The sequence below is a fragment of the Mirounga leonina genome, unplaced genomic scaffold, assembly GCF_011800145.1.
Source record: "Mirounga leonina isolate KUSES-001 unplaced genomic scaffold, KU_Mleo_1.0 Mir_95, whole genome shotgun sequence".
NCBI lineage: Eukaryota > Metazoa > Chordata > Mammalia > Carnivora > Phocidae > Mirounga > Mirounga leonina.
The window spans coordinates 6922356-6949708 of NW_023270865.1; the positions used below are offsets into that span (position 1 = coordinate 6922356).

The window sequence follows — 27353 nt, forward strand, 5'->3', positions numbered from 1 at the left end:
ATTCTTTTCAGGCAGAAGGATCTCAGGCTGTTTCTTCAAACAGTGAAACCGGAAGTAGATAAACTGCATTTTTATCTGGGATTTTATCACTTATTCTTTGCTCTATGTGGTTTTTAACCCCTATATTCATATCGATATCATTGTAAGCAATAAAGAGGAAACAAAGATGTCTTTCTAAGGAAACCGCCTTTTACAAAAATCTGATGGCTGAAGGCAGCAAAGTAAATAATCAGCGACTCTTCTAACTGGGGGGAAGGGTGCTCCCAGACATTGAGGAGGTGTCCTTTGAATTATCTACCATTTGACACAGAATAAATCGGGATGATGCCCATGAAAGGAAGGCTGCCCAGAAGGAGAAAAGGGCCAGTGGGGAAGGAAAGCAGGTGATGAGTCATGTCACACAGGGCAGCCAGGAGTCCTGCAGCCTGGCCCGCTGGGGAAATGCACCACCTGCTCTGCCGTGATTGGTACCTTAACAGACATCCGTCTTCATGCCCTCCAACGGTAAGCTAATTGGGATGGAAAATGAAAGCTCGAGAAAGATAAATTGCACCTACCTGGATCAGAGACAAATCCTCAAGCTGTAACCTGAAGAGGTGGTTTCTACAAAATACAAAAAGAGAGTTTTATTTTTAACAGATGTAAAATATTACAGGTCATAAAAATTATGAGAACAAGGGAAAATAAAGTAATGATTTTTGGCTTCCTAAGCCTTCTCCTGCTAAGAATGTGTTTAGCATGTTTTTCCTTGCACCTCGGAGTTCAGAGAGGCATTCAATATGTCAACAGGTGCACATTTGGGATGGCAAGAAAGTTAAGAAATAAGGTGTGTGTGTGTGTGTGTGTGTGTGTGTTTGGTGTGTGACTAAGGTAAATCTCAATTACTAATTGACTCTCTTGTTCTACGTGGAAAGGACCAAAGGACACGGGCAATGGATTCTGAAACTGAGTTTAAGTTAAGTAAGAGAATACAAAACCGTTCTTCACGAGTCTTCATTCTTCAAGATCACCTACATTCGCCACGATTTACAATTACAACGCGTCCAGCTTCTGAATTCAACCATAGTCTGAGCGTTACAGTGTTCTCTCTTGTTGGATGGATTCAGCGTGTGCATGTTTAGAAGCATAAGCTCGTCAGTCTGCCATCAAGGGTTTGAAAGGGTCCCCCCCTCTGGCTGCCCAAGTGTGAAGCAAGAAAGCAGAGAAAAGGGAACTATCTGTTTTCAACAATGAAGGCGAAGAGCAATGAAATATGCAGTCGAGATCGGCATCGCAGGGGGGAAACACTAACATCAGTCACCATCAGGCTTTGCACTTGATCGCTGTAGCTTTTAGAAACACACTGGCCTCCCTCGGGGGCGACGCGCTGGCCTCGGACTCAGATCGTGAGCGCCCCCTTCGCCACGTGCCGACGAGGAATGGGGCACCGTGGAGGAGAAAGTGAGCCCAGGTGTGAACAGTAAGTGCAGGAGAACGGGCGCAGAATGGAAAGCAGATGCTATGAACACATGAGTGGGGGAGGGTCTCCAAGAAGCCGCTGTTTTCGTGTAACGGGCGCCCCAAGATGATTTCCACGGCACTAAGAGAGTAAGGAAAGTGTCTCGACACCAGCCAGAAGCTGAAGTCCATCATTTTCACTATCCGGGGAGGTGGGCAGATGTCAGAAGTGGCCACGCTGTCCTGGTGGGAGTGACAAGCGACAGCCAAGTCAGGCCAAGGGCATGCCCTTGGGGAGACTGAGAAACAGCCTTACTGTGTGGGCAGGGATGGGAAGGCAGGGCCAAGAGGGAAGCCAGCATCCAGCAGCACGTGTGTGTGTGTGTGTGCACTGCTTGGAGGAAGGAAAGGGACAAGCTCACTCTCCGAGCGACTCGCCCCCGGGCACTCTGCTATCTCCCGGCTTGTCCCCCAGCACGGCGGGGGGGGGCAGGGGGGGGAGCCCTGCTGTCCCACACTCAGCGAACGCTGCCACCTCCTGAGCCTTTCAGCAGCCTCTTCACCACACTCTTTCCGAACCTCCAATTTTATCTCTGAAATAATGCCAGAGAAGCTCCCAGAAGCATTGCTTGGCTCATGCCACAAAGCCATTTGGGGAAAACTTCCCCTCTCTTTTATTACAGGCAGCCCACAGCCCTCTCTGCGGACCCAGATTAAGGATGCCTCTGACGAGGGAATGTGACAGCAGAGTCTATTTTTATTTGGTCGGGCACCACGCAGAGGCAAGGTTTCCAACAGAAACATCTTCCTGCAGGGGAAGGAACGTGAACCCGGCGCGTGCATGGAAGAGCGTTGCTGAGCTGCCACGGAAAGCACCACTGGAACTGGTGAGCCTCGGAAGATGGGCCAAGCCTTCACCTGACGTGAAAGAGAGGCCAGCATGACTCCTCCAAGAGAAGCTAGAAATCGAGACACCTGCAGAGATCAATCCTTCAGATGAGAGGCCTACGAGTGGCAGCGGGGCCATTAACGGGCCGTAACACATACATTGCCTTTATGAGCACCATGGCTCCCCACCCTCGCACCGGTCTCGTAACCGGCTTCCTGCCTGTGGGATGCTGAAGGTGGTCACCGTGCCTTGACTCCGGGAGGTGGGATCACACCGTGGTAAAGAATATCCGTGCAAAAGCCAAAGCTGTGCCACTTACACAACTTCGGGAAGGAAGCTTAAGCGCTCTGCGCCTCAGTCTTCTCATCTGTAAAATGGGGCTAAGAGTCCTACCTACGCCCTGCGGCTGTTGGGAGGGTTACATCCAAGGAAAACGTGCAGAATGGGGTCTGATCCATTGCAAGCACTCCATCAACTGTAGCCACTTCTAGACAGTTTGAGGAAAATACTGAAATTTCCAGACACACCGAAATTCTCAGTACATTCTCCATTGGACAGAGAAGGACAGAGAACTTCTGCTGTCCAGGCATTCCCAGTTTTAGGCATAAGGCAGCGTGACTGTGTGTTCAGGAGTGCGGGCTGCTGTCAGTAGGGATGGGATGGCCCTATGGGCTTTTTAGAACAGAAGACAGCACTGTTTGGCTTATGGTTCTGGGACATAGTCTTCACACTCTTCACACTCACTAGCTCTTTTAAGAAAGACTTTTTCTGTAAATACTTACAGTAAAAGAAATAATTCATATTTTTAATCAATTAATTACCTAAGGGCTCTGATGAGGTTGCAAGGCCACCCCCCCTCCCCATCTCTCTCTCCCTTCCCATCATACACCCACCCCCCCTGCTGGGTACACATGTGGGCACTCGCGCGCGCACACACACACATATCCACAACTGGGAACTTTCTAGAAAGGCACTTCTCACACACAAACTAAGAGCTGGAGTTTCCTTCACACCACTGAGGAAAGAGGATGGTAGTGTCCACCATGCTCTGTAGAGCTTTGGACAGGACAACTGGAGAGAAAAGCTCAAAGACCTCTCTCTACTTGGGGAGTGGGTCAGAGGAGGTATAGAAATCATTATTTGAGACCCCTGGGTCCAGTTTTCAGGTGCTGTCCGTGAAGGAAGGGCTATGGTGTGAATGTCTGTGCCTCCCCAAAATTCTTACGTTGAAATCCTAACCCCCAAAGATGATGGTGATAGGAGGCAGGACTTTGGGGAGATGAGTAGGTCATGAGGTTGGAGCCTTCATCAGTGGGATTAATGGTCTGATAAAAGAGGCTCCAGAGATTCGTCACCTTTCTACCATGGGAAGACACAGTGAGACGTCAGCCTTCTGCAGCCCGGAAGAGGGCCCTCCCCAGAACCCAGCCATGCTCCCTGATCTTGGACTCCCAGCCTCCAAAACTGTGAGAAATAAATTTCCATTGTTTATAAGCCACCCAAGTCTGTCGAGTTTTGTTCTAGCAGCCCCAAGAGACCAAGACAAGAAGACGCGAATTTATGATAAGAAACATGCCACATTCTTAATCCACATGTCCCCAAGCAAAACTCACTCCGCGGACTGGCAGGTGACAGTCTGTAAAAGTAGCCCTCCCTGCCCCCACCATTGCTGGTGAATTTCAACCATTTACTCCTACTCCCCTGAACACCTCACAGCTATGGTGCCCTCACTACCACCTGGTCAGTAATACCTCAGGACGGTGGAGACACGCAGGAGGGGAACGGAAGGGAAGGGGACAGAGAAAGAGCCACGGTAATTATGAGAGGCCACCACAAACAACCACCACCACCGCCATGCCCAGAGCCCCAGTGGAGAGAAGCATCAAAAAGGACTGGAATTTCTCCTTTGGTATTTTCTGGGTTACAAGATGCAAACCAGTCATTATTTTTAAACCATCCTCAGTTTTGTTTTGTTTTGTTTTAATCTTAAAAAAAAAAGGCAGAGAATTCAGGAACCCTAAAGCTGAGTCGTCATTAGAAGGTATATACTTTCAATGTGCCGATGAGGAAAAGTCTGCAAATTAAGAGGTGCAATGCACCTCTTCGAGATTATTAGGATCAGATAAAGTCCCAGCATTAGTATCAAGACCTCTCACGCTGTGCTCTCTCTTGGCCCACCGTGCCACTCAGCTTCACCAGCCAGTCATCCCATGACCCCTTCCTAATTTCACCAGCACCCACACCCACCCCCCCACACACAGTAATAGTTGTTACAGCACGAATATTTCATGTCTACATTTCAATCCACAGGTGCATTTACATATCGTTTTGAGATGATTCAAGTCTCAACACTGCTAATGGCAAGCTTTTGATTCTAGGTAATTGATTCTCACCCCTGGGACTGAGATCTGACTATGCTATATGTCTCCCCATTAAGTGAACGTGTTAATCCTACTGGTCTGGCTGATTACACGGTGCCTCCTTTCTCCCTCCTTACTTCCCACAAATTCTTCCTGAAACTGCCTGCCCGTACTTTAAGAGAGCCCACATCTCTTCATTTATGACACTGAGAGAGCTACGCTATAACATTTCTCAGTATACTCGAGTCACACAAATTCCTAAAAGACCGTGACTCTTTTTAGATACGAGATGGCCAAGAGAGTTGCATGAATATGTGACCATCGGATGAAAGACCTGTTATCCTGACATATTTCAATAAATTATGAGAAATACTTTGAGTGTTTTTGTTTTTTAGAACTCAGTGCCAAATTTCAAAATGATTTTAAGTGAAATCTCAGCATGTAAGAGAGGAAGGATAATTCTTTTTATTTCTTTCTTTCTTTTTTTTTCAGAGAAGGAGAGAGGGGGCGGGAAGGGGCAGAGGGAGAGGGAAAGAGAGAATCTTAGGCAGACTCCTCGCCCAGCACAGAGCCCAACACAGGGCTAGATCTCACGACCCTGAGATCAAGACCTGAGCCAAAATAGTCGGATGCTTAACCGACAGAGCCACCTAGGCACCCCAGAAAGATAATTCTTTATTAACAAAAACTCATTCAACAAGTGCTTACATATAATATTTCTTAATTATAGTCAATTGATTAAGCTAACTTAAAAATTTTTAAACTAGAATTATTCGAAATATGTTACCTATAACTTCGCACAGCCTCAACATCTATTTAAGGTCAATCTTTGCATCAGTTGGTTGGTTACATTTTTGTTGCTATTTTTTGTTTGATTTCAGAGACAAAGAATTGGTAGGGACTTTCAAAAATTTGTTAAATACACAACTGTGGTCTACACAAAATCCAAGTAGATAGTTCAATGCCTCCCTGGACCTTTCAATAGTAGAAATAAGTAATATGGCACCTTTCAGTATTCACTTTATCTATCATGATTTTCAATGATTTAAAAGATATTTTAAAAAACTAAGTAGAAACAAAACATTTGTGGAATTCCCTAATCACCTCCCTGGAACCTAAGAACCTGACAAAACACAGTGTGGATTCTACTATGCTCAAACGCCTTCCCTCAAACTATTTGGTTCCAAGTACAACTTCGAGTCCATTTTTGCTATTGGACACATTCCAATCCAGCTAGCAACGTGAGGGACCCAAAATCTCCCAAGACAGCTTGATCCATCACAGTTGAGGTCAACGACCTACGAAGTTAAAGATTACAAAATGAAAGAAAATCTTCTAAAGGGAATAAAAAATTGATATTCCCAGATGTTGGGCCACTCACACACTAAAGTGAGATCTATGGTCCCTGAAAGTGGCTGTTCTCCAGGGCATTAGAGAGGGGCAATGACTTTATCTTGCAATCCTGAGCACACAGGAGGGAAAACAATATATGTGAGGTTCACGAGAAAGGCTACCAACCTTTCCAACGTGAAGGAGTAATGGTTCTGGCTCCCCACCAACAGGGAATGTTAACCAAATGTTTCATACAGGGTCAGTTTCTCTCATAGGGCAATGCTTTGAGCAAGCCGAAGCATTTAAGTGGTCTCATTAATCTTCATAACACCCTGAGATGTAAATAGGTAGTAATAAGGAATATTGCCATTCTTCGGGGACAAAGGCAGTGGTGCAAGAGGTTAAGAGATTATAGGTTTTAGAATGTACTAGTTGCACAGCTCAAGGGGAACTATTCTGTATTTCTATTTGCCCCTTCTCGTTACAGAAGTACAAAGCAAGAGTTTACCATGCTGTAAAGGTCAGTTTTACGATGAGAGTGAACAAAAGGATGAGTTTTTCTTCCCTTGGTATGGATCTCCTTTTTTTCACATATCTTGGAATAAAATTTGACATTGTGCATTCAAATGTTAGGAGTAATAACATATGAGGGACACATAGATCCAACAGACTGAATAATTCAAATCACAAAGCCATTAAATTTGGCAGACACAAACTGACAGTTTCCCCACTAGACATCTGAGTGCGCTTTCTCCCTCCTCACTGGAATTTATTTTTTATTGATTGTAGGATTGTATAACTCATTCCTGCGTCCCATCATGTTCCCCAGTGGCCTATTAGCAACAAATCACTAAGCACAACAATAAATTCTCTGAGGGAGCAATGCAGGCCTTAATAGACGAAGTTCATTTGTGTCTTCATGTAAAGTAATAAAATTCAGCCGGCATTAAAGAAAAGGTTGAGCCATCATGAGCATATTGACTAAATGACTCATTTTATCTAGAGACTCTATAAAACTTAACTCTGACCTCCATTAATTATGAAAGACACAGGTGTTTCAAAATGACATTCTCTTAGAATAACTCAATTGGTCTCTGATGAATATAGCTATAAAATCAAAGAAGAAAGCCTGGGTTCTTATTGAACATGTAGGTGAGAGGCTTGCTCATAACTGAGGGGCAGGAGAACGAATAATTAAGACAGACAGATACGCATTTTGCATGAAGAGAAGACAGAGACAGAACAAGTACATCTATCAAATCTGTTTTAAACAATGATGACAGTGACTTCTCTTTCCACTTAATAAAAGCTTTAGACCATGGTCGATCGTAAAACAATCTGAAGACAAAACACACACTGCAGAGAAATCATCACCATTTGGGGAAATCTGAGAGCGGACGTCAAGTGAGAGGCCAGCCTCACGTGTACCCCTGCCAGCTTCGTCCTCCCTGATTTCTCTTCATGGCAGGATTCCCTCCTACCTGTCGTCAGCATGTGACCGTGCAGAGCTTGAAGTAGTGACATCCTCCATGACACCCAAATTGTCAACTGCACTGATAGACTTGAATATTAAAATGTAAGTTCATGATCTCAAAGCTAAGGAAAAGTAATAACTATCCTTTAAAGCAAAAAAAAAAAAAGTCTTTTATAAAAAATTATTTTATTATCTAAATGTAAATAAATAATACAACAATCTTATCAATAAGCTTAAAGAATGTGAAGATTTCATTTCATCCTGTAACCAACTCAGAGAGCTCACCAACCTATCTATAACTGTTGTTCCAGAGACTTTCTTCCTTTCTTTCTTCCTTTCTTTCTTTGAAGATTGTATTTATTTATTTGAGAGGGAAAGAGAAAGAGGGAGGAGCAGAGGGAGAGGGAGAAGCAGACTCCTCACCGAGCAGGGATCCCGATACGGGGCTCAATCCCAGGACCCTGGGATCATGACCTGAGCCGAAGGCTCCCAGGTGCCCCTCCAGAGACTTTCATTATGTTGGTTGACTCCAAGAAAATTCCAGGAGCCTTTATTTTCTCTGGGGTTATAACCATTCCAAAAATATCTCTTTCATGGGCTTTTTCCACAGATTTTTCGGGACTTAATTCATTTTTTTAGTTATTCAGTTAGATCACATTTAGATCCCAGTTTTCAAATAATATGCTCATGTCATGAGCTACTCCCTCATCAAAATTGTTCCTACCCTCCTCAAAAATAGTAAATATATGTACTTTAGGCTATGAAATTTTTAAAATAATTCCAATTTTATTATTGTTGCCATGACCATATGTGTCCAGGAGAAACTCCCCCCAAAATTGTATTGGCTTTTTTCATTCCTTATCCCCAAAAGATTACTTCAAACCCTTTACAAGGGGCGCCTGGGTGGCTCAGTCGGTTAAGCGACTGCCTTCGGCTCAGGTCATGATCCTGGAGTCCCGGGATCGAGTCCCACATTGGGCTCCCTGCTCGGCGGGGAGTCTGCTTCTCCCTCTGACCCTCCCCCCTCTCATGAGCTCTCTCTCTCTCTCATTCTGTCTCAAATAAATAAATAAAAAATCTTTAAAAAAAAAAAAAACCCTTTACAAGTCTTTGTTATTAGGAATGTTTCAAAGAACACATCAAAACCAAGAACAAATCATTTTAATGGCACTCTTGTATGTTTAAACACCAAGATTAAAAGGCACAGAAATAGATGGAGAGCTTCTTATTATTAGCGAGTAAAATGAAATAACAAAGATGGATTCTGAGAGGCATGCAATAATTAAGATCAATATTATTAGCAAACTGCAGAGACGTAAAATCAGAAAAACCTTCTCCCATAAGCATATTTAGGGTCAAAGTTATTAATCAATATTGTTAATAATCACACTGATAATTTAAATTTTATTACGCTCTAAATAGGACTTGCAAATCCTTCAGTGCTTTAAGGATTACAGATGATGACTTATTGCTCCAAATTTAACTTACAGCTTCTGCTTTTGAGGGTCCACTGGGTATTTGATTCATTCCTTCCCATTTTTCAGTTAATAGAGATCATATTTCATTTGAAAAAATACCAACTGAACCATTTTACAATTCCCTTAACCTCTGCTTTCTTAGGAATATTCACTCCTCAAGAGATCTCCATATATAATTCTTTTTCTGGGTTATCGTCAGAGTTAGCAAAACCTTAAATTTTTTTTTCATGTATCTTCAAATAATCAAAGAATTGCAGTTTATTCCCCACATGCTCGGGGCTAGCTAATGCCATCACAACAAACCACATTCCCAAATCTTGCTCCAAATCTCACCTTTGACCCTTGCCCTCTGCCACCCCATTTCAGTCGCCATCAATCACTGTCAAACCCAGCTCTGAAATATGTCTCAAATCTGACTCTCTTCCTCATTTCCACCATCATGGCCTGAGTGTAAGTTCTTTCTGTCACCTGATCCACCGCCCCGACCTCTGAATTCCTCAAACTCTAGAACACTCTGCACACAATATGGTAGAAGTACCTTCCCATTGCAAATCTGAGCATGTAAATATGTAGGCTTAAAAATGTCCTAAACTCCTAATACCTTTAGCAGAGGTTCCCAAATCTGCCAGGCCAGGATATCCTCAGAAACTTGATTAAACCAAAGATTCCAACATCACTTCCAGAAAGTCTAATTGCAATTATCGGAAGAGAAGCTTGGGCATCTGCATTTTTGTAAGGCCTCTCATGACTGCCAAAAGTGGAATCACTGGTCTGGAGGATTAAGTCCAAGCTCCTCCATAATCTGACCCCACCTAGAGCTCCTGCCTCCCCTGCAACAACTTCCACTCTCAGTCACCAACTGGTCCAGTCAAGCTGAGCTCTTCTCAGCCTCATCAGGATCTCTGATGTTCCCCAAGGTACGGTCCTTCCAGCAAGAAGACTCTTCCATCTGCCAGACTCCTAATGCATTTCGAAGGCCCACCTGAAAGAGCACCTTCTCGGTGCACCCTTTCCAGCCCCAAAAACCATCATGTTTCTTTATTCTTGGGGTTTCCAGGACCTTTGACCCAGGCCTCCCTGGGAAATTCTCATTGCCTGTGTTCCCCCGACAGCCACCGGCCAAGAGCCCACAAGCTTTTTCTTTAAGGGCCAGATAGCAAATGCTTTGCCTTAAAGGACGGTCTCGGTTGCAACTACTCATCTCTGCAGGTAAAGCTCAAAAGCAGCCACAGGAAATATGCAACTGAATGGGTGTGACTGCATGCCAATAAAACTTTATTTACAAAAACAGGAGGCCAACTCTGGAGCCTCAGCTTGCCAACCTTGCGCTAGGTTTGCACTAGGCTATGAAGTCTTCGTCAGGTAGAGACTACACTTCATCTTTGTTTCCCCAATGCCTTAGATACTTCCTGGCATAATGTAGGTTCAATAAATATATGATGAATGAACAGTCATGAAAGAGTAACTAAGTGAACTAATAAACTCTGATGGACCCTATGTGGGACAGGCTGGGAACAAAGCTCTCAACACTCGAACACTAGCGTACCCATACACTCAAAGTAAAGAGGCTGATTAATTTTTATTACTGTGCTTTGTTGGCTCATTCATGCATTTTGGGAAAAAAAGGACTTTATAACTAAATAAATAACTATGCTGCTAGACGTATCTGCTCCCCAGTTCCAGCAGGGAAGAAAGTGCAGAGATTATTCTGGGTTTTTTGTTTTGTTTTTTTTTTTTACAACAGCAAAAGGAACACGATGTGCAGAAGTCTTTCCCACAAGAGTGTCTGTAGACCACCTGTTTCTTAAAAGCTCACACTCCTGGACCCCTTCCATCCCACCGAAGCAGCAGAGCCACGAGCAAGGGACAGAGGAAGCTTCACTTTGAATGAACAGTGGTGATGCTTAGGTACACGGATGTCTGGCAGATATTGGACAAAACGTAACAAAGCCAGCAGACAAGGAGTGGGACTTTTTAACACAAATCAGGTTAATTAATCAAGTAGGCCTCCTGGAAGAAAGGAGATTAATAGGTGCAAGAAGGCAGAAGATAAGCAAAGAGAAACCTAAGAGAACCACACCTCTATAAATCCAGTGCCAACACTGAGAAGAAAAATGATAGAGAAGAGAAAATACTTAACGCATAAGCTCAAGGATAAAGAAAAATTTCAGGGGGAGCCTGGGCTGCTTAATCAGTTAAGCGTCCAACTCTTGATTTCGGCTCAGGTCATGATCTCAGGGTCTTGGGATTGAGCCCCACATTGGGCTCCATGCTCAGGAGGGAGTCTGCTTGAGAGTCTCTCTCTCCTGATGTCCGCCTCCCTTCTCTCTCTCTCTCTCAAATAAATAAATCTTAAAAAAAAAAAAATTCCAGGTGAAGAGCAGGAATGAAAAGGGCCATCCTTTTCCTCATCACCAGCTGTTTTTCCTAAATCATAATTAATATAAATAGAAGGTAAACATCATCACCACCCTGGATTTCTTTGCACTATGGGGGTCTACCACTTTCTGGATTCACTCCTAATTGCTGACTTCATTCCACTCCGCAAGAGGTACCTTTAACTGTGTAAACATGACTAAAATGTCTCCTCTGGAAAACAGAAGGACCAAGTGGCTACTGGAAGCAGAATTGCTGGATCTTATAAAAAATCTCCATTTTTCCGTTTAATCATATACTGCTTCCAACAGATTAATTCTAAGGTACAACTCTAAAATAAAAACAGTAATTAAAAATAACCACCACCAAAAAAAAAAAGAGTAAATTACATTGGTCAATTTAAGGAAAAAAAATGACTACAGGAATCTAAAATTCAGCTCTTTGTTTAGATCCAGTAGCAAAATCATTCTGAAAGGAGGATCTTAGTCTGATGAAATAGAAGCCTGCCCATTCATTCAATGTGATCTTATGGGAACAGATGCTTTAAATACTTAAAGCAAATTCAGTGTCGGCATAACAAAAGCAAGTTAATCATTCCTTTTTACTTTTACTTTTGCAGATTCAAACCAAGGACAGAACAATGCTTGAAAATAAAACACTAATATTTTTCAAGGCTGGTTTTTGTGATTATAAGGAAGATCAAACTCTGTTTTGGAAGCACCAGGGTTGTAGTTTTTTATTTTAGTAATAAACACGCTGGCTGGAAATCTATACATTTGTTGTACAGACATATGTACAGAAAGATCTTCCCACATATGGAAAGAGTCCATTGACTATATGGGCAAGGCAAAGGGCTTGGGCAAGGTACAAAGCTCTGGGCTGGTCCTCACATCAGGTCAGGTGTGCAAGGAGACTCATGCATCCCCATTTACCCTTTCTCTTGATATCTCCATAATGCTCCCATTTAATAGAATTAAATTTTAATAGAATTAAAATTTGAAATTTCCAAGGTCCTAAATTGTTATATTTATCATCAATTATGACTGTTAGGTGACATGAATATTGAGTCTGTATGCTTCAATCCCACCACCTTAGTCACCTGCAGAGGGCTGTTCCTCCTGGACTCAAAGGTCCTTGTGTGAAAGCTTACGGGTGAGTGTTCTTAGTAAAATATCATAGGTTGTGAGACTATGCCCTTCAATACATATACCTATATTGCACTGAAGCTGGTTAGAGAAGAGTAAGATAATCACAAATCAACTGAGAGGTGCCTGGGTGACAGAGGCAGTTAAGCATCCGCCTCTTGGTTTGGGCTCAGGTCGTGATCTCAGGGTTGTGAGATCAGGCCCCGCGTTGGGCTCTGCGCTCAGCGAACAGTTTGCTTGTGATCCTCTAATCTCCCTCTGCCCCGCCTCCCCCCTCACCATGCTTGCTCACTTGCGTGCCCTCTGTCTCTCTCTCTCATTCTCTAAAATAAGTAAATAAATCTTAAAAAAAAAGAATTCAACCGAAAGACCAAGAAACAAACAAAAAGAATGGAAAGAAACCCACATTCTCTTTGATGAGAGGCTCTTTTCATTACTACTAAATGGCTTTATGCTTTCTAAAATTATTGCTTATCTGTAAATGCCCCAATCATTATTTGATTATAATCAAACAGTACATTGTATGTAAGCCAAGTTAGTTGCCACTTGGAATAACATTTGAATTTAGCACAGAATCACTTGTCATCCTTACAGTGAACCTGAAACACTAAAGACAGACAGATTCATTTGGAGAATAAAAGTAGAATCACCTTCTTACATTCAACTTTACAATCCCATCTGCAACAAAACTTACATGTACATCAACATTGTGAACTAGAATCAGTATCAGTACTTTTATAGTTATCTCTACCAAACCTCTACACCATGACATATTTCTTCACTTTGGAATTTTTCTTCCTATATATAAAATGTCATGAGAAATAAAATAAAACAAAATGGTAACTGCTTTTAGTAGGTTTTCTGACAAAGACATACATAAATCATTCATAAAATAGTATCCCAATCATATAAACAAAAAGAAATCAAATAATGTGGGGAAATAATTGAAAAGGTTAACTGATTACTTCTGAAACTGTGTTTTTTTCTTAATGCTTTAACTGTATTTTCCACATTTTCTAAAATGCAAATGCTTCAGTGTCATCATTGAAAACACAAACCTTATTTTAATTTTTAAAGAACCCTGTGGTGAAACAAACTATGAATGCCAATGCCTTTAAAATAATATAAAAGATAATGTGCACCTTAGAAATATTAAGTTTAGGTATCTTTCCAGAAGTTCCATGAATTCAAGACGCAAGTACCTTCTGGCACTATATAACCACAAATTGTTTAAAGAGAGCCTCTCCCTTTGCAACACAACGAACTTCTTTTTGTGAAGGGTGCACAGAAGCTTTAAGTGAATTCAATTTCCAGAACATAAAGTATCACTGGCATCAAGTGAAACCATCCAATAAATGGCTTTACGATGCTGAGTGCTAACGATAAGAAAACAGAAAGCCTATCATCGCATTTTTCTACCATTCATATTTAAACCATTACAGATTTCTTAAATAAGCACCTGCTCTGCAAACTTCTTTTGCTAGGTCAAGCCCTCCCAAACAGGAAGCTGAGGGCTGGGTTATTTTTAAAGTCTTACAACTGGCTCACACTCCCTCTTAAACGCTCTGAGCCTAATCCCACCAAGTTTCCTAGGAAGATTCCTATTCGCCTCAATCAGTGATGACCACCAGAAGCGCACCTGCACACGGATGCCAAAATCCAGAGTTACCTGCAGAGCTACCCTACCACTGCCCTTACCACGTGCCTGTTAACACTGACAATCGCTTTTCATGGATTACTTTATTAAATCCTCACATCAGCTGACAGGGGTACAAATAATTACACCAATTTTGAAGTTGAGAAAATTCGACTCTGAAACAGGCTCAAGGTCACGCAGCTGAGCAAGTCCAGTCTACCTCTCCCTTCCTTCTCCTCGTTTCTCCCACCAGGACAGGACCACGAGATATCTCTTCCCAGTGCCAATTTGCTCAGTGGCTTTTCACATCCATTAAGAGAATCTGTCATTCGCCAAAAGCCAAACACCTGCAGCATGCATGCACATGTGTGGTGCCGTCCTATTCATGCAGCACCCCGGACTTCCAGAAACAATGGAGAGTCTTTCAAGTCAAGCTCACAGGCAAACCTTTTCCAAAGTCCTTCAGGGTTGAATGAAGGGTAGAAGACTCAGCTCTACCAACCGAGGTCATATTTGTACCTTTTACCCCAGCAGGTGGCTCCTTCCCTTTGGCTAAGAGCAAGAGCTCATCTTCCCTAAGGGTTAGCTTTGGGGTTAGAGATGGCCACTGCCTTGTGTCCTTGCCCAAACGTGGGAATTTGGAATAAATCTGCTATAAAACCCAACCCATTTCCCCTGAGGGTCCCCCCAGATGCAGAGGGGCACCTATACAAATCAAATCCTTGAAGTAGGTATGTTGAATCAACAGGTATCTTTGAGCTTCTGCCAGGGGAGAAACTGTGTGCTACCTTCTAGAGAAAGAAAGAAAAGATAGGCATATCCTCCACCACCTGATAATGCAGAGTGGGGGGTGGGGGGTGACACCTGACACAAATCATGCAGTAAGTGCAGTAAGGAAGGTAGATGACAGATTATGTTAACAGGACCATGCAGAGCAGGGGAAGGAGGAACCCAGGTCCAGGGGAGGGCCCTTGAGCCAGATCTCTTTACTCTGATTGTGAGCTCACCGAGCAGAGAACTTGGGGGAGGGGGTAGCTAATGCTCCAGAAAAGCAAAGAAGTTTGTTACCAAATCCCAGAGGCAAGAAAGAGAACATTGGACAGTGGTGGGCAATAGAAATAATTCTACATGCCTGGACTATGAGAGAATGAAAAAGAGCTCCATTTGTAAGGGATGTGGGACCACAAGGCACCACAAGGGTGTGATGGGCAACACCAAAGCACCGTCATTTATCCGAAGGGAGCTACCTAAGGGGGGGGGGGCATTTTATCAAGAAGGTGTTGGCCAAGGTACACAGAAGGAGGACAAAATCTGGAGGCCAGAGGACCAATTAAAAGCCCCTGCAACATCCGGTCCAGGCTCGTGATGAAATGTGATGGAAGTCAGCATCCAAAGCCCCCCATGTATTCCCCATGTGCTGAAGTACGTAAAAATACACCAAGTAAGCCCAACCAATCTGTACTCACTGCCTGCTCAAAAATATCAGAAGAGATGCAGGTGACATGTTCAATGCTAGGAACTAAGTCAACTTCTGTCTATTCATTTAACGCTGTGCCCATACATCTCAATGCCATCAAGTGTTGGGTGGATGCACAAGGGCTCCTAGAGATCTGAGAGCCAAAGCAATGATTCTAGAAACTATTCAATAAACCAGATTTAGCTTCACCCAGGTATATATGGAAACTGCATATCCTCTCTTGCTATGAAAGGTATGCTTTATAATCTAGTAAATTGGACCAAAAGAGATACAAGCACTCAGGCACCCCAAATGTTTTCCTTGAATGCCAAAGGAGGCCAAAAGGCCCCTTTCTTCAAAATTAATATTTTTCCTAAGAGATTGGTATGAAGTATTTTTTTATACATCATCCTCAAAATACATTGGCAGGATAGGTGATTTGAGTGCAAGGATTATGCCTGTTTTCTAGAGAAGGAATGATAAGGAGGAGGGAAACAACTCAAGATCTGTTCTGATTGTGTTCTAGTAGCCTCATCAAATGGAACGTCAAGTGTTGACCTGGATACAGGAGCACATGCACCTTAAGCAGGGTATAGAATAACAATTTCCCTGAATTCTCAGTTGGCTGGTAAATGGTATAATCAAGGTCACAGAGAACGGTTAATGATTGGACATTGGAATGGATGTCAAAACCTCTTGACTCTAGAATTTTACTGAAGAATGTACTGAGAAGTTGAGAACATGGTTTCTGGAGTCAAAATGCCTGGGTCTGAAACCTGAGTCCAGCTTTTATTGGACATCAGACTATGCCCTGCCTCAGTGTCCTCATCTCTACAATAGGGATGTTGACAATACCTACCTCTCAGCTTTCACGAAAAAACATGAATTAGTTCATGTTAGAACGGTTCCTGGCACATGGGAGCCCCCCGAACACATGCTATAAAGAACAGGCGTCATCCTATTTATTAGTAGCAGACTTTGGGGCAACCTTATGCCGTATTTCATTCTTAGAAGTATTACTTGGCACTCATCAACTACGGCAGAGAAGCTCACATGTAGCTGCACAGATGTCAAATGAAATCCAAAATTATCTGCAGTGGCGAAACATAAGATCTCTCACCTTGCTCCTACAACAAGTTCTTTCTGTCCTGGGTCAAATGTTAACTGCGAGAAATCCACAGCATTCTTCGCTCTGAACTCCCGTAACCAGGGGCCAATTTCTAAATAGGAAAAATAAATAAATGAGAAGATAAAAATGAATGATTTTTCCTCCAGGGACCACAAAATGTGCACAACAGGTAGCAAACATTACATTTCACAGAGGATTTGGAGGTCCCCTGATGTGATCGCGTAGGGGCCACGGGAGGTTTCCAGCAGAATTCCAGCAGAATGTTCCAATGAGGATGTGTAAAACCTAGAGAACGGCCACCCAATAAAGAGTGAGCAAGGCATCCGTGCTTGGGTGTGATTTACAAACCAGATGTGCATTTTCCTCTGGGCTCTGGGCTGGGCAGAAAAATCACACAGCATTCACACGCTTCATCAAGGGAATACTGAACGCAAACAGGACCATTTCCTATGTGTGCTCACCGGCAAGAACTGAAGACTTGAGAAGTACAAAGCCCTCCTTGGGACCCAGGATAAACACGGGAGCACCAGCAGCCCTCCTTCAAAGTGGACACCCTACGTCTGTCCTTTGGGTTTCAATTCTATTCTATCAGGCGTGTTAAACTCACACAGTGCTTTCTAGATGAGAAATCCAGTTACTTCTAGGCCTTGTTGGCATTCTTTTTTCTCTACGGGAAACCAGGAAATAGTCACTCTGTAGAGGCAGGTTTTTCACAAGACTGTGCACTCCTATGACACGGCCTCCAGCCTCAGCCTAGAGTCCATTCATGATAACATGACAGCCTTGGAGAAGGACAGAATGCTGCTCCATGCGCCTTTTTTGCAACTTTTATTAGCACATTTCTGACACCATAAAAATACTCTGGGAGTTGCCTGCCAGTCGCGGCTTGCCTTATCATTATTCCTGACAATTAGCCATGTTATCTGACTGTCATTTTTTTCTTGGATTTACTATTTTGAGCGCTATCACACTGAATAAAGGGGCACATGACAAATGTCACATCAACAAAGTCACTGTGTAGCAAAGGAATAATGTCTCTCAATGAAAGCAGATGCCAAAACCAGATTTAATATGGAAATGTGCCCAGGTCCCATAACACATCCCACATAAACACCTTTGTTGACATGGTCGAGATGGATTATTTTCCAGGAATGGCTCTGTATAATAAATAGAGCCCTTCTCTACTACTGGTTACTGCGGGGGAAGAAGGTCATGAACAGAAAGTTCTACTCCGCGTAAAGGAAACCAGGGTTGAGGTCTATGGAGACCTGTATTTGGGCTTTGAAATTTTAATGTGTGCCTGGATTCTTTTTAGAAGTTTATATAAATTTTATTCATTTTAGAGCCAAGTCATTTAAGAGAAAACACTTAATTATAGTAAAGTAGGTACAAAGCCCTGGAGCTATAGAAGTTGTTAATAAATGGTGTGTTCCAGAAGTTCATAATTCAGTTAGGGAACTAGACCTACTATCTTCTTTAAGCACAGGGTCTATGAATAGAAGATCTTTACAGGCGTTTGAAATGTTATAGGAAGTATTCACACACAGAAGGAAGAGAGGACAGGGCCCTAGGTAAGAAGAAAGGCAAGATCTGGGGCGCCTGGGTGGCTCAGTCGTTAAGCGTCTGCCTTCGGCTCGGGTCATGATCCCGGGGTCCTGGGATCGAGCCCCGCATCGGGCTCCCTGCTCAGCGGGAAGCCTGCTTCTCCCTCTCCCACTCCCCCTGCTTGTGTTCCTGCTCTCGCTGTCTCTCTCTCTGTCAAATAAATAAATAAAATCTTTAAAAAAAAAAAAAGAAGAAGAAAGGCAAGATCTGACTGCGTATTTACAGTGCAGATGTGTTCCACGGGAACAGAGCGATGCGGAATGCCATGGTGCCCTGAGGGCCATAATCGGTGTTGCTCACCTTCTTGCCCATCAGGCCCCATCAGTTCTCTGTTTCTGGGAGCTGGAGCCGAAGGCTCTTATGTCTGCAAAGCTCCCTGAGGTGCCGACAGCCCACAGCACAGTACTCTGAATGTGGGGAGGCAATCATAAAAGATGCAATAATGAAAGAGCAACAACCAGTAGGTGAATAAGGAGAATGAAAAATGAAAGGCACGAGGGAAAACAGAAAAGAGAGAAAGGAAAAAGCAACAGTAAGTCAAGAAACCACTGGGAGGGATAACTGACAGGTGTGTTTAAATATAACTGTAAATATATTCACTCCCAGGGTCACACATTTGGACTTGGCTTCGTCCGTGACAGAGAGGCTTTGAAAAGTTCTTGGGCAAGTACTTGACCCATGAAAGCAGGTGCCTTAGGAACGCGCCTGGGCCACTGTCGGGCAGGATGGGGCAGGAATGTGAGACGTTAGAAAGCACCACCATACACCCGTGAGGTGGTGGCTTTATTTCCAGTGCCTACGCGAATGCGGAAGGAAGAGGTGGTGAGGGCGTCCCATGGGCCTGATAACTCACTGCAGGTGAGGCTAAGGGAACAAGTGGAAGATAACAAAATCATTCCCAGGCTAAAGGAAAAGGAAAGCAATGATGATGAGACACAGGGCTTAGGAGGGAAGCGTGGTCTGCGAGAGAGAGGACAGGTCAGGTCAAGATCACGTGGGAAGCAAGGCTCCAGAGCCATCGCTGAGCATGGCTAAGACCTGGAGGTACCCAGAGAGCTGTTTTAGTTCAAGAGCTTCATCACACAGACAGGAAACTCATGACCAGGGAGCCCTGCAAGGACTGGAGTCCCCGGCTCCTGAGTCTATTCTCCGAAACTCGCAGCTCCCAGAGCCGGGCACACATGTTGGACTCAAGGCGGCGAGAATGAGGAGGTTGCAGAAGGCGAGAACAGGGTCACAGGCTGACCTCTGTGTCAGAGGGGTGGACATAGGAGCCACGTAAGGCGAGAGAAGGCTGCAAAAAGACATCACAAAAAAAATCCTTGAACTTGCCTCTCACGAATTAATCTCTCTTTTCCATTAGACAAATGGGAAGAGAGTGGCCAACGGGGACCAGGAGGAAGAGACATCCTTCTGGTTTGGGTTCCTATACTGAGGGATGAAAACGGCTACACTGCTTCTTAAAATGCCCTCAAATAATAACAGGAGGCATGTAGACAGGAGAAACAAGTGAACGACCTATAGTTCTGTCACTATTGTTCCCTTTTCCTTATTTAAATTTCCAAAAAGCTACCCCACTAAAACAGTGTATTTGTATGGTTAACACTAGATCTCAGTTGGGTAATCTGGACATTCTCTTCTTTTTTTGATTTTCCTGTGCATTCCTCCAGGTCTGGCTATCCCACTGCATCTCACATGCCCTCTATCTGACCGAACACCACGAGGGCCTCGGGGGAACGGTCTTGCACCAACCCAGCTCTCACTGAGAATGTGCCTGTCCCAACACCACTCCTCCACTTTCCCTGCAAGATCAGAGGCTGGTGCTCTCTCCTCTGTGCCGAGACCAGCCTCTCCTCCTCTGCTCACCCCACCTCTTCCCTCTTCTTTGGTCCCTTCTCTAAATCACCTGTTTTCTCCTCTAATATGTCCCGTGTTACAAGGCCCCTTCCCTCTGTCTGGAAGTATACACATATTCCCTCATTAAAAAAAAAAAAAAAAAACCTTTTAAAATACATTTTCCTTACACTCTTGTTATGACAGTGTCCAACACCCAAGACAAAATGTATAGTAAACGCTCAGGTACAGTCTGTCAAAGAAGGCAGTAGGGTCAGTTTCACATGTACATTTCAACAACCCTTTAAGGACTGTAATGTAATGCCAACTTTACGCAGCTTACTTCAGAGATGAGACAAAGAGGTAAAGCTTCCTAATGCAGTTCTGAGGCGATTGTGGTCCTGATAATCTTGCCAGTAAGGCTGCACAAAGACATTATGGGAAAGGAAAATCATTGGCTAACCTCATTTAAGAATATGGCTGAGAACACGGCTAAGGGAAGACGCCTGTTAGCAAATCACACACACACACACACACACACACACACACACACACACACCCCGTTTCATATGGGATAGGGTTTATTCCAGAAACACAAGAATCGATCAACAAGCTTAACATCAGAAGTTCTATCCGTAGAATCTGCCACCACAATAACAGATCTCCATAGTAGCATGAAGAAATTATTAGTGCTGCTTTAGAAAGCATCGGAAAACCATCATAAATACAGAGCTAGAAGAATACATGTCAAGTGAGGCCGGTGAGGACAGAGTCTGAACACGGGGCAGATGGTGGTGAACAAGCTCAGCAGATGCCAAAGAAATGCCAGGGCAACTGAAGAGAGCAGGGGACGGCACACAGCACATGGTAGGTTGAGAGTACAATTTCCAGTAACATTAACTTTCTTAAAACATGCTCACTCCTCCCAAATGATGGGTTTATGTTTTTCCTCTCTTCTGATCTTGCTGGAAAAAAAACCCATTTGATGAAATGGAATTTAAATATGGCAGCCAACACAACCTTGTTTGGAAGTTAAGTAGTCACATAAAACCTGTAACTTCAAATTGAATACTTTGTAGATAATTTTGAATATTTGACAGTAATCATGCTAGCTAATCCATTCATTACACAAATAAGGCTTTTTAAACGTGGCCCCTGGCAACAACCTTCTACTGCAAAATTAGCTACAAAGATACATGTGTGCCTTTTCTTATGACCACATAAGCACCCCTGTGATTGTCTTGTAAATATTCTAATAAAAAGTATACTGATCTGATTTTTAAAAGAACCCAGCATTACTTTTCAAGAAATAACTTTTAGGAACATATGTTGGTGTTAATAAATTTGGCCCAAATGATGGTATATATAAACTAGAGACTTACGCTTACAGATTCAAGTTAGTCACTCCCCACCCACCCCCAGAAGAAGAAAGAAAAATTTTTTAAAAGAATAAACGTGACTATTAAATAAAAAATCAAACACTGTAAAGATATTGAAGGTAGCCATGCTTGCAAGCCAAGAAAACTTTTTAGAACCTGGTAAGTAAGAATCACAGGGGAAGACCAGCACTGGTCCCGAAACCTGACAGTCACTCGGAAAACCAGATGGATGGCTCCTCTAAGTCCAGAGACCATGCTGACTGGCAGGCAAAAACTGAGGAGTGAAAACCTCCCAGGTCAAATAAGAGTGACTCTGGGGAGCCTGTTCCATTCTTCCCTCCAAACATCAGTCAATGAAGGAGTCCAGAAAGCAGGACTGAGAAACTTCTTTGGGGGACTTGAAACCCATATCAGAAAAACTAACAGGTAGCTTCCCAAGTAACACATTATGCAACACATTTGGAAAGTAACAAGAAGAAAGAAAAATCAAAGTCCTCTTCATTGTGAAAGTGAATCGATTCCCACTGATGTATACTGTTAAATAAAAACTGCCACTCACTCAGTTTAATAAATAATGCATTGATTGTTTCTGGTGTTGTGATTATGAATAACAATGATCTACATGTCAGTTAAGATCTACAAAAAAGAGCATTCCCATTGTCGCTAGTTAGGTATTATGCTCCAAGGGTTTTGGTGTAATGGAGGGAGGAGAAAATGTCAATAACCATGCACTGATCTGCTTTATCAGAGCAAAGAACATTCTGGAAGGAGAAGGCAGAGATGATGCAAGCAGAATGGAATGGCCGGAAGGCTCAGCAGTCTAGGCCACTCAGCTCTGATGTGTGGGGACAGGACATTGTCCTGAAAACACAAGGGCTGGGTCCTCACCTTCCCCAGAAGACCACTCCTGCCAGCTGGGCACCTCGGGCCAGGAGGAGAGGTGCAGAGCGTACTCTCGGCTGAGCATTCCAAAAGTGCTCCTTGCCTGACCTTTCCCTGAGTTGTGAAAGAAACCATCCAACATCAAAAATACCTATTCCTCTTTAAAGGTGGCATGCGTCTCCCTTCCACAGACATCATTTTCAGCTTCAGTGCATTACATAACCATTCTAGCAAGGCAATCTGAGCTAAAACATGACTGGAAAACAAAGGAGTGGAATTTTGAAGAAGCCATACAGAGAAGACTAGCATGGCAGGTCAGTGCTGGTTTCCTGCACCGTCGCTGGACCGCTACCATTTTTCTTCCTTTTCCTTTCCCATCTGCTTTTCCAGGCGTGTTCCTCCAACACCAATCACTCAGAGCAAGACAAGCACACTTCAGGCAGCAGCCACAGCAGCCCATGCCATGCTTCACCCCCAAAATAAGATACACCCAGGTGTTCAGCTATAGGAGCCCCGCCTGGAACTCTCTAAGGTATTATAATAGATTTCAGTTCCAAAGTTTCATGTGTTTATCCAGTGGTAGACCAAGGCAAACACTTCACCAGGGAGGAAGGATGCAAGTTCACAAACATTTATGCTTATGAAAAAAATACACATCAGAACAACCAATGTCTCTTTTTAACACTTTTTTTTGTTACTGTGTAATATTATCAGTGGTTACTTAGTTTCAGGACCTAGGTTAGACAATTTCACATGTTAACAATGTCTTGTTTCATTTAATGTTTATAATCCCGTGAAGGTAGAGCTATAATCTTTCTTGCAGAAATAAAAATTTTAAAAATTAAAAGCCTTGAGTTTCTGACAAGTTAAACATCTTGCCAAATATAACATAAGTGGTAAGTGGCTAAGCTGGAATTTAAACCCAGGATAAGACTAAGGCAGTATTTCCATAAGGTCCAAGTTAAAAATCAATTTTCCCAGGAATGTATAAAGTGCATTAATCCCTAGCACCTAGTAATATATCAGCACGGATTAAATCTATCGGAAACGGTAGTTGCCACCCACCAAAAGAGAGCAAAATTAGATAGAAAGGAAGAAGTGGTAGTTTTCAGATGGGAGACAGGAATGTTCCAGCCCAAGCCACCCATTGGGCAGGTCACAGCTGGAAGAAGGAAGGTCCCAGAAAAAAGCATAAAGAAACCAGGGTCCCCACAAGCAATAAGGCATCTGGAGGAAGAAGGTCCCAACTGTGGAAGATTTATCTTCATCATTTTTTTCCAAGACAGGTCCTGATGTTAGCAGAAATATGCCAATACTCTATGTTTGTCTTTAGCTTTCTAGAAAGACTGAAAAATATCAGGCCAATTTTCTTTCTCCAAATGTAAAGACCTCAATTACTTTCACTATAACTGCTATCTAGGACTTCATAGAATCAAAGTAGTATAGTAGGACATGACACTGGTTATCCTGCAGTCCTTCCCCCTGACTTTATAGTTTATAAAACTAAGGGCAAAGAAGTTACATGACTGCCCAAAGTTGCACACCAATGAGGACAAAGTGGAAGACCCCAAGCCCTACGATTTCTGTGCCAATCTATCTTCTTCTCGCCACAGCTCTAGTAGAATATCCATCCAAATGGGAATACCATTGTGTGGTCTCTGAGCACACAAAACTTTCTAAATTATAGTATTTTAAGGGACCAAAATGTCTAGCTCTTAATTTAGATCTCAATATATTCATCCACATATTGGTATGTGTATGTATACATTTATATATGTACACACACATATGCATATGTTTATTTGCACATATATACATACACAGATATATAAATATGTGTAATTAAAAGGGAGAAGAAATTAATCCCATTAGTTTGGAAGTTCTGCAACCGATGAGGAGATTTTATGTTTGTAACGTTTTGTAGTATATTAACCACTGATTTGTAAGTATAACTCAAGATTCAACATATTAACATGTATTATGTTCGAAGATTTTTAATCAACAAAGCCCCATCACTCTGTTAGCTTTTTCTTCCCCCCCCTTCTGCTTATGGACAGTTATTAATTAAAGGAATTGAATTTCCCTCTTTTCCACCAAATTCTTAGAGAGATTTTAGAAGCCAAAGTGAGAACTGAATTAGACCACAGTCTCCTATTCTTAGAAGCACAGTTCTTTGAGGCGGTGTTACACTGTATCACTTGTTTTCCAGAAGTTGGGGTGGACTTACGTTGATCCATCCCCATTTGTCTTTTGGCATTCTCTTACGCTCTGACAAACTGGGCTAGCCTTTTAGATCTACATGAATAAATAATTAAACCATATACCAACACACCTCAACTTGTTAATTAGAAATCTACAATTTATACACTTCCCTGCTTTCCCCTTGGAGAGTTTTAGGTAACACTGGTTATCTTAAATGTTTGTCAACAGCGAAAGTCATTTAATTCAAGTGTCGCTGCATTTGTAGCTCCATGTGTAGATTTTGAAATGGAAGCGAACTTTCTCTGAGTTAATATGAATTATTCATGTAGTCTAGCATACATGTTTCTTAACTTAGAACAGTGCCAAGTGTCAGACTTTCTGATCAGCCTTCAGCTCAGGTTTTAATTTCTTTTGAATGCTAACATTCTTCTGATTTTTTTGTATCTTTTATAATCATACCAGTTCCTGCTGTATTAATGACAGTTATCCATAAAAATAAAACAAAATGGAGTATTTTGCATACTAAAATAAATAAATAAATGTGTATTAAGTATATATTTACATATATTTATACCTGGATACAGATGTATATATAGTTATACATATTTACATCTAGAGGCATCAATATGTTCATTGGTATGTATACCTATGTGTATATGTGTGTGTGTGTATATATATACACATACATATACATACGTATTTGCATAAATGTAAGAGATACAAAAATACATATATAACATATATAACTATATTACATATATATGTACGTGTGTGTGTATGTGTATATATATATATAAGACACTAAATTAGAGGGGAACAAATCTCAAAAGCCTGCTACGAAATGATCAAAATGTTCAACTGATGTGACTTTTTTTTTTTTTAAAGATTTTATTTATTTATTTGGGAGAGACAGAGATAGCGAGAGCAGGAACACAAGCAGCGGGAGTGGGAGAGGGAGAAGCAGGCTTCCCGCGGAGCAGGGAGCCCGATGTGGGACTCGATCCCAGGACCCTGGGATCATGACCTGAGCTGAAGGCAGCCGCTTAACGACTGAGCCACCCAGGCGCCCCTGATGTGACTTTTTTAAAATACAGCAAAAATATTCCATAATAACCAATTTGGGATGCCTGGGTGGCTCAATCGGTAAAGTGACTGCTTTCGGCTCAGGTCATGATCCCAGGGTCCTGGGATCAAGTCCCCATCGGGCTCCCTGCTCAGCGGGGAGTCTGCTTCTCCCTCCGCCTCTGCCCCTCCTCCCCGCTCATGCTCTCTCTCTCTCTCTCTCTCTCCCTGACAAATAAATAAAATTTTTAAACATGATAATAATAACAAATTAGGGGAAAGTAGAACATTTTTTTTTTGGTAAAACACTTTTATACCAGTAAAAGCAAAAAGGATCCAGTATACCAAGAAGACGTAAAGCATCTTTCATTTACATTTTTATTTGTAAACATGACACATAAAACACAGCATTTTAAAATGCTAACAGTGCTTCTTCCCATCCTTTCTGTGCTCAGTCCTGTACCCACTCAACAGGGGTCAGGAGCTCCATCAAGCCTCTTCATATGTTTCCTTCGCAGTGACCGTTTCAACACTTAATCCTTTTGTCATAGGTTCACCACTGGCAAACTCCACTAACTGCAAGTTTGGCAAAATATCTGTGGCTCTCGAACTGCGTTCTTCTAAAGTTCACTACTTCACCTCGAACAGCATGGCTGGTAGATGTCTTAAGAATCCAAAGAGTTGTGATCATGCACTTTCTACTTGCAGCATTCCCTGATTTGGGTCTTCTTAACTCAAACACAATTGGAAAGCCACAAATGTAAGCTCTGTTTTACAGCCTGAAGTCCCCAGTATAATATAGTTTTACATTGTAAAGAAGTATTAAATAATAGCCATGTATCTGTTAAAATTACAGGCAGGAACACATACACTCTTCCAGTAAGGGCAGGAGTGGACAGCCTGCCTCGGGAAGGCAGCTGTAGATAAAGACTGGCCAGGGACAGGCTGAGGGCACGCCTCACCCCTCTTGAGAGATTCCTGTTGCGACTTTCAAGCATATTGTTTCTCCAAGTTAGATTACAGCAGGATAACATAGAACTGATAAATGGTTTTTTTATATTTTTCCTGAGTATGCATTTTAAGAGAAATCTTAGGAGACAAAATTTCATCACAATCAACTACCATCTTCATAACCAATTGAAATGGACTCCCTTTTGGAATCAAGGCTGGGATTTGTGATTTCTACCATTTCCCCAAGTCTTCATTTGTTTGCATGATTTTCTGGCCATACCCGGAAAACCTTTTCAATCTCAGGATCCCAATGCTAGTGGGCCCCAAGAAATTCTTGAGTCGTCCAAGGGTTACCGGAGACACACCTGGCAAGGTGTAAAGAGAAGTTTCTGGAATGTTGTCAGTAAACTGGTTTCAAAATCTGCCTGACAGGCTGGCGCTATCCTTCCCTTTTGTTTATAACTTTTAAGATCATGGAAACCTCCTATTTCATTAAACCATCTGGAGCAATTATTCCTGGCGGCTGCGGGATCAGAACCAAGCTGATAAGCAGATTTTTATTGCTGGATAACTCATACAAGAAGCAATTTCTATTCACCCATCCATCAAGAGAGATTTTTTTTAATTTAAAAGATTATGCAAATGCAAATGTAAACTAGGCAAGACCTTCCAACCCCTGGACTGTGACCAGCTTTGTCCTCCAGGCTGTGAAGCATGTTTCAGAGCT

The 27353-nt window shown here is 42.5% G+C and overlaps 1 protein-coding gene across 1 annotated transcript in view; it reads right to left on the reverse strand.

Moving 5' to 3' along the window:
- The window catches only part of SEMA5A (semaphorin 5A), a 466526-nt gene that overhangs the window by 240617 nt on the left and 198556 nt on the right, over positions 1-27353 (reverse strand). Inside the window, exons 4-5 of the mRNA XM_034998860.1 lie at positions 16704-16803; positions 558-603 (exon numbers count right to left, since the gene is read on the reverse strand). Of these exons, the coding sequence (XP_034854751.1) occupies positions 558-603; positions 16704-16803 (146 nt within the window). The remainder of the gene's footprint in view (positions 1-557; positions 604-16703; positions 16804-27353) is intronic.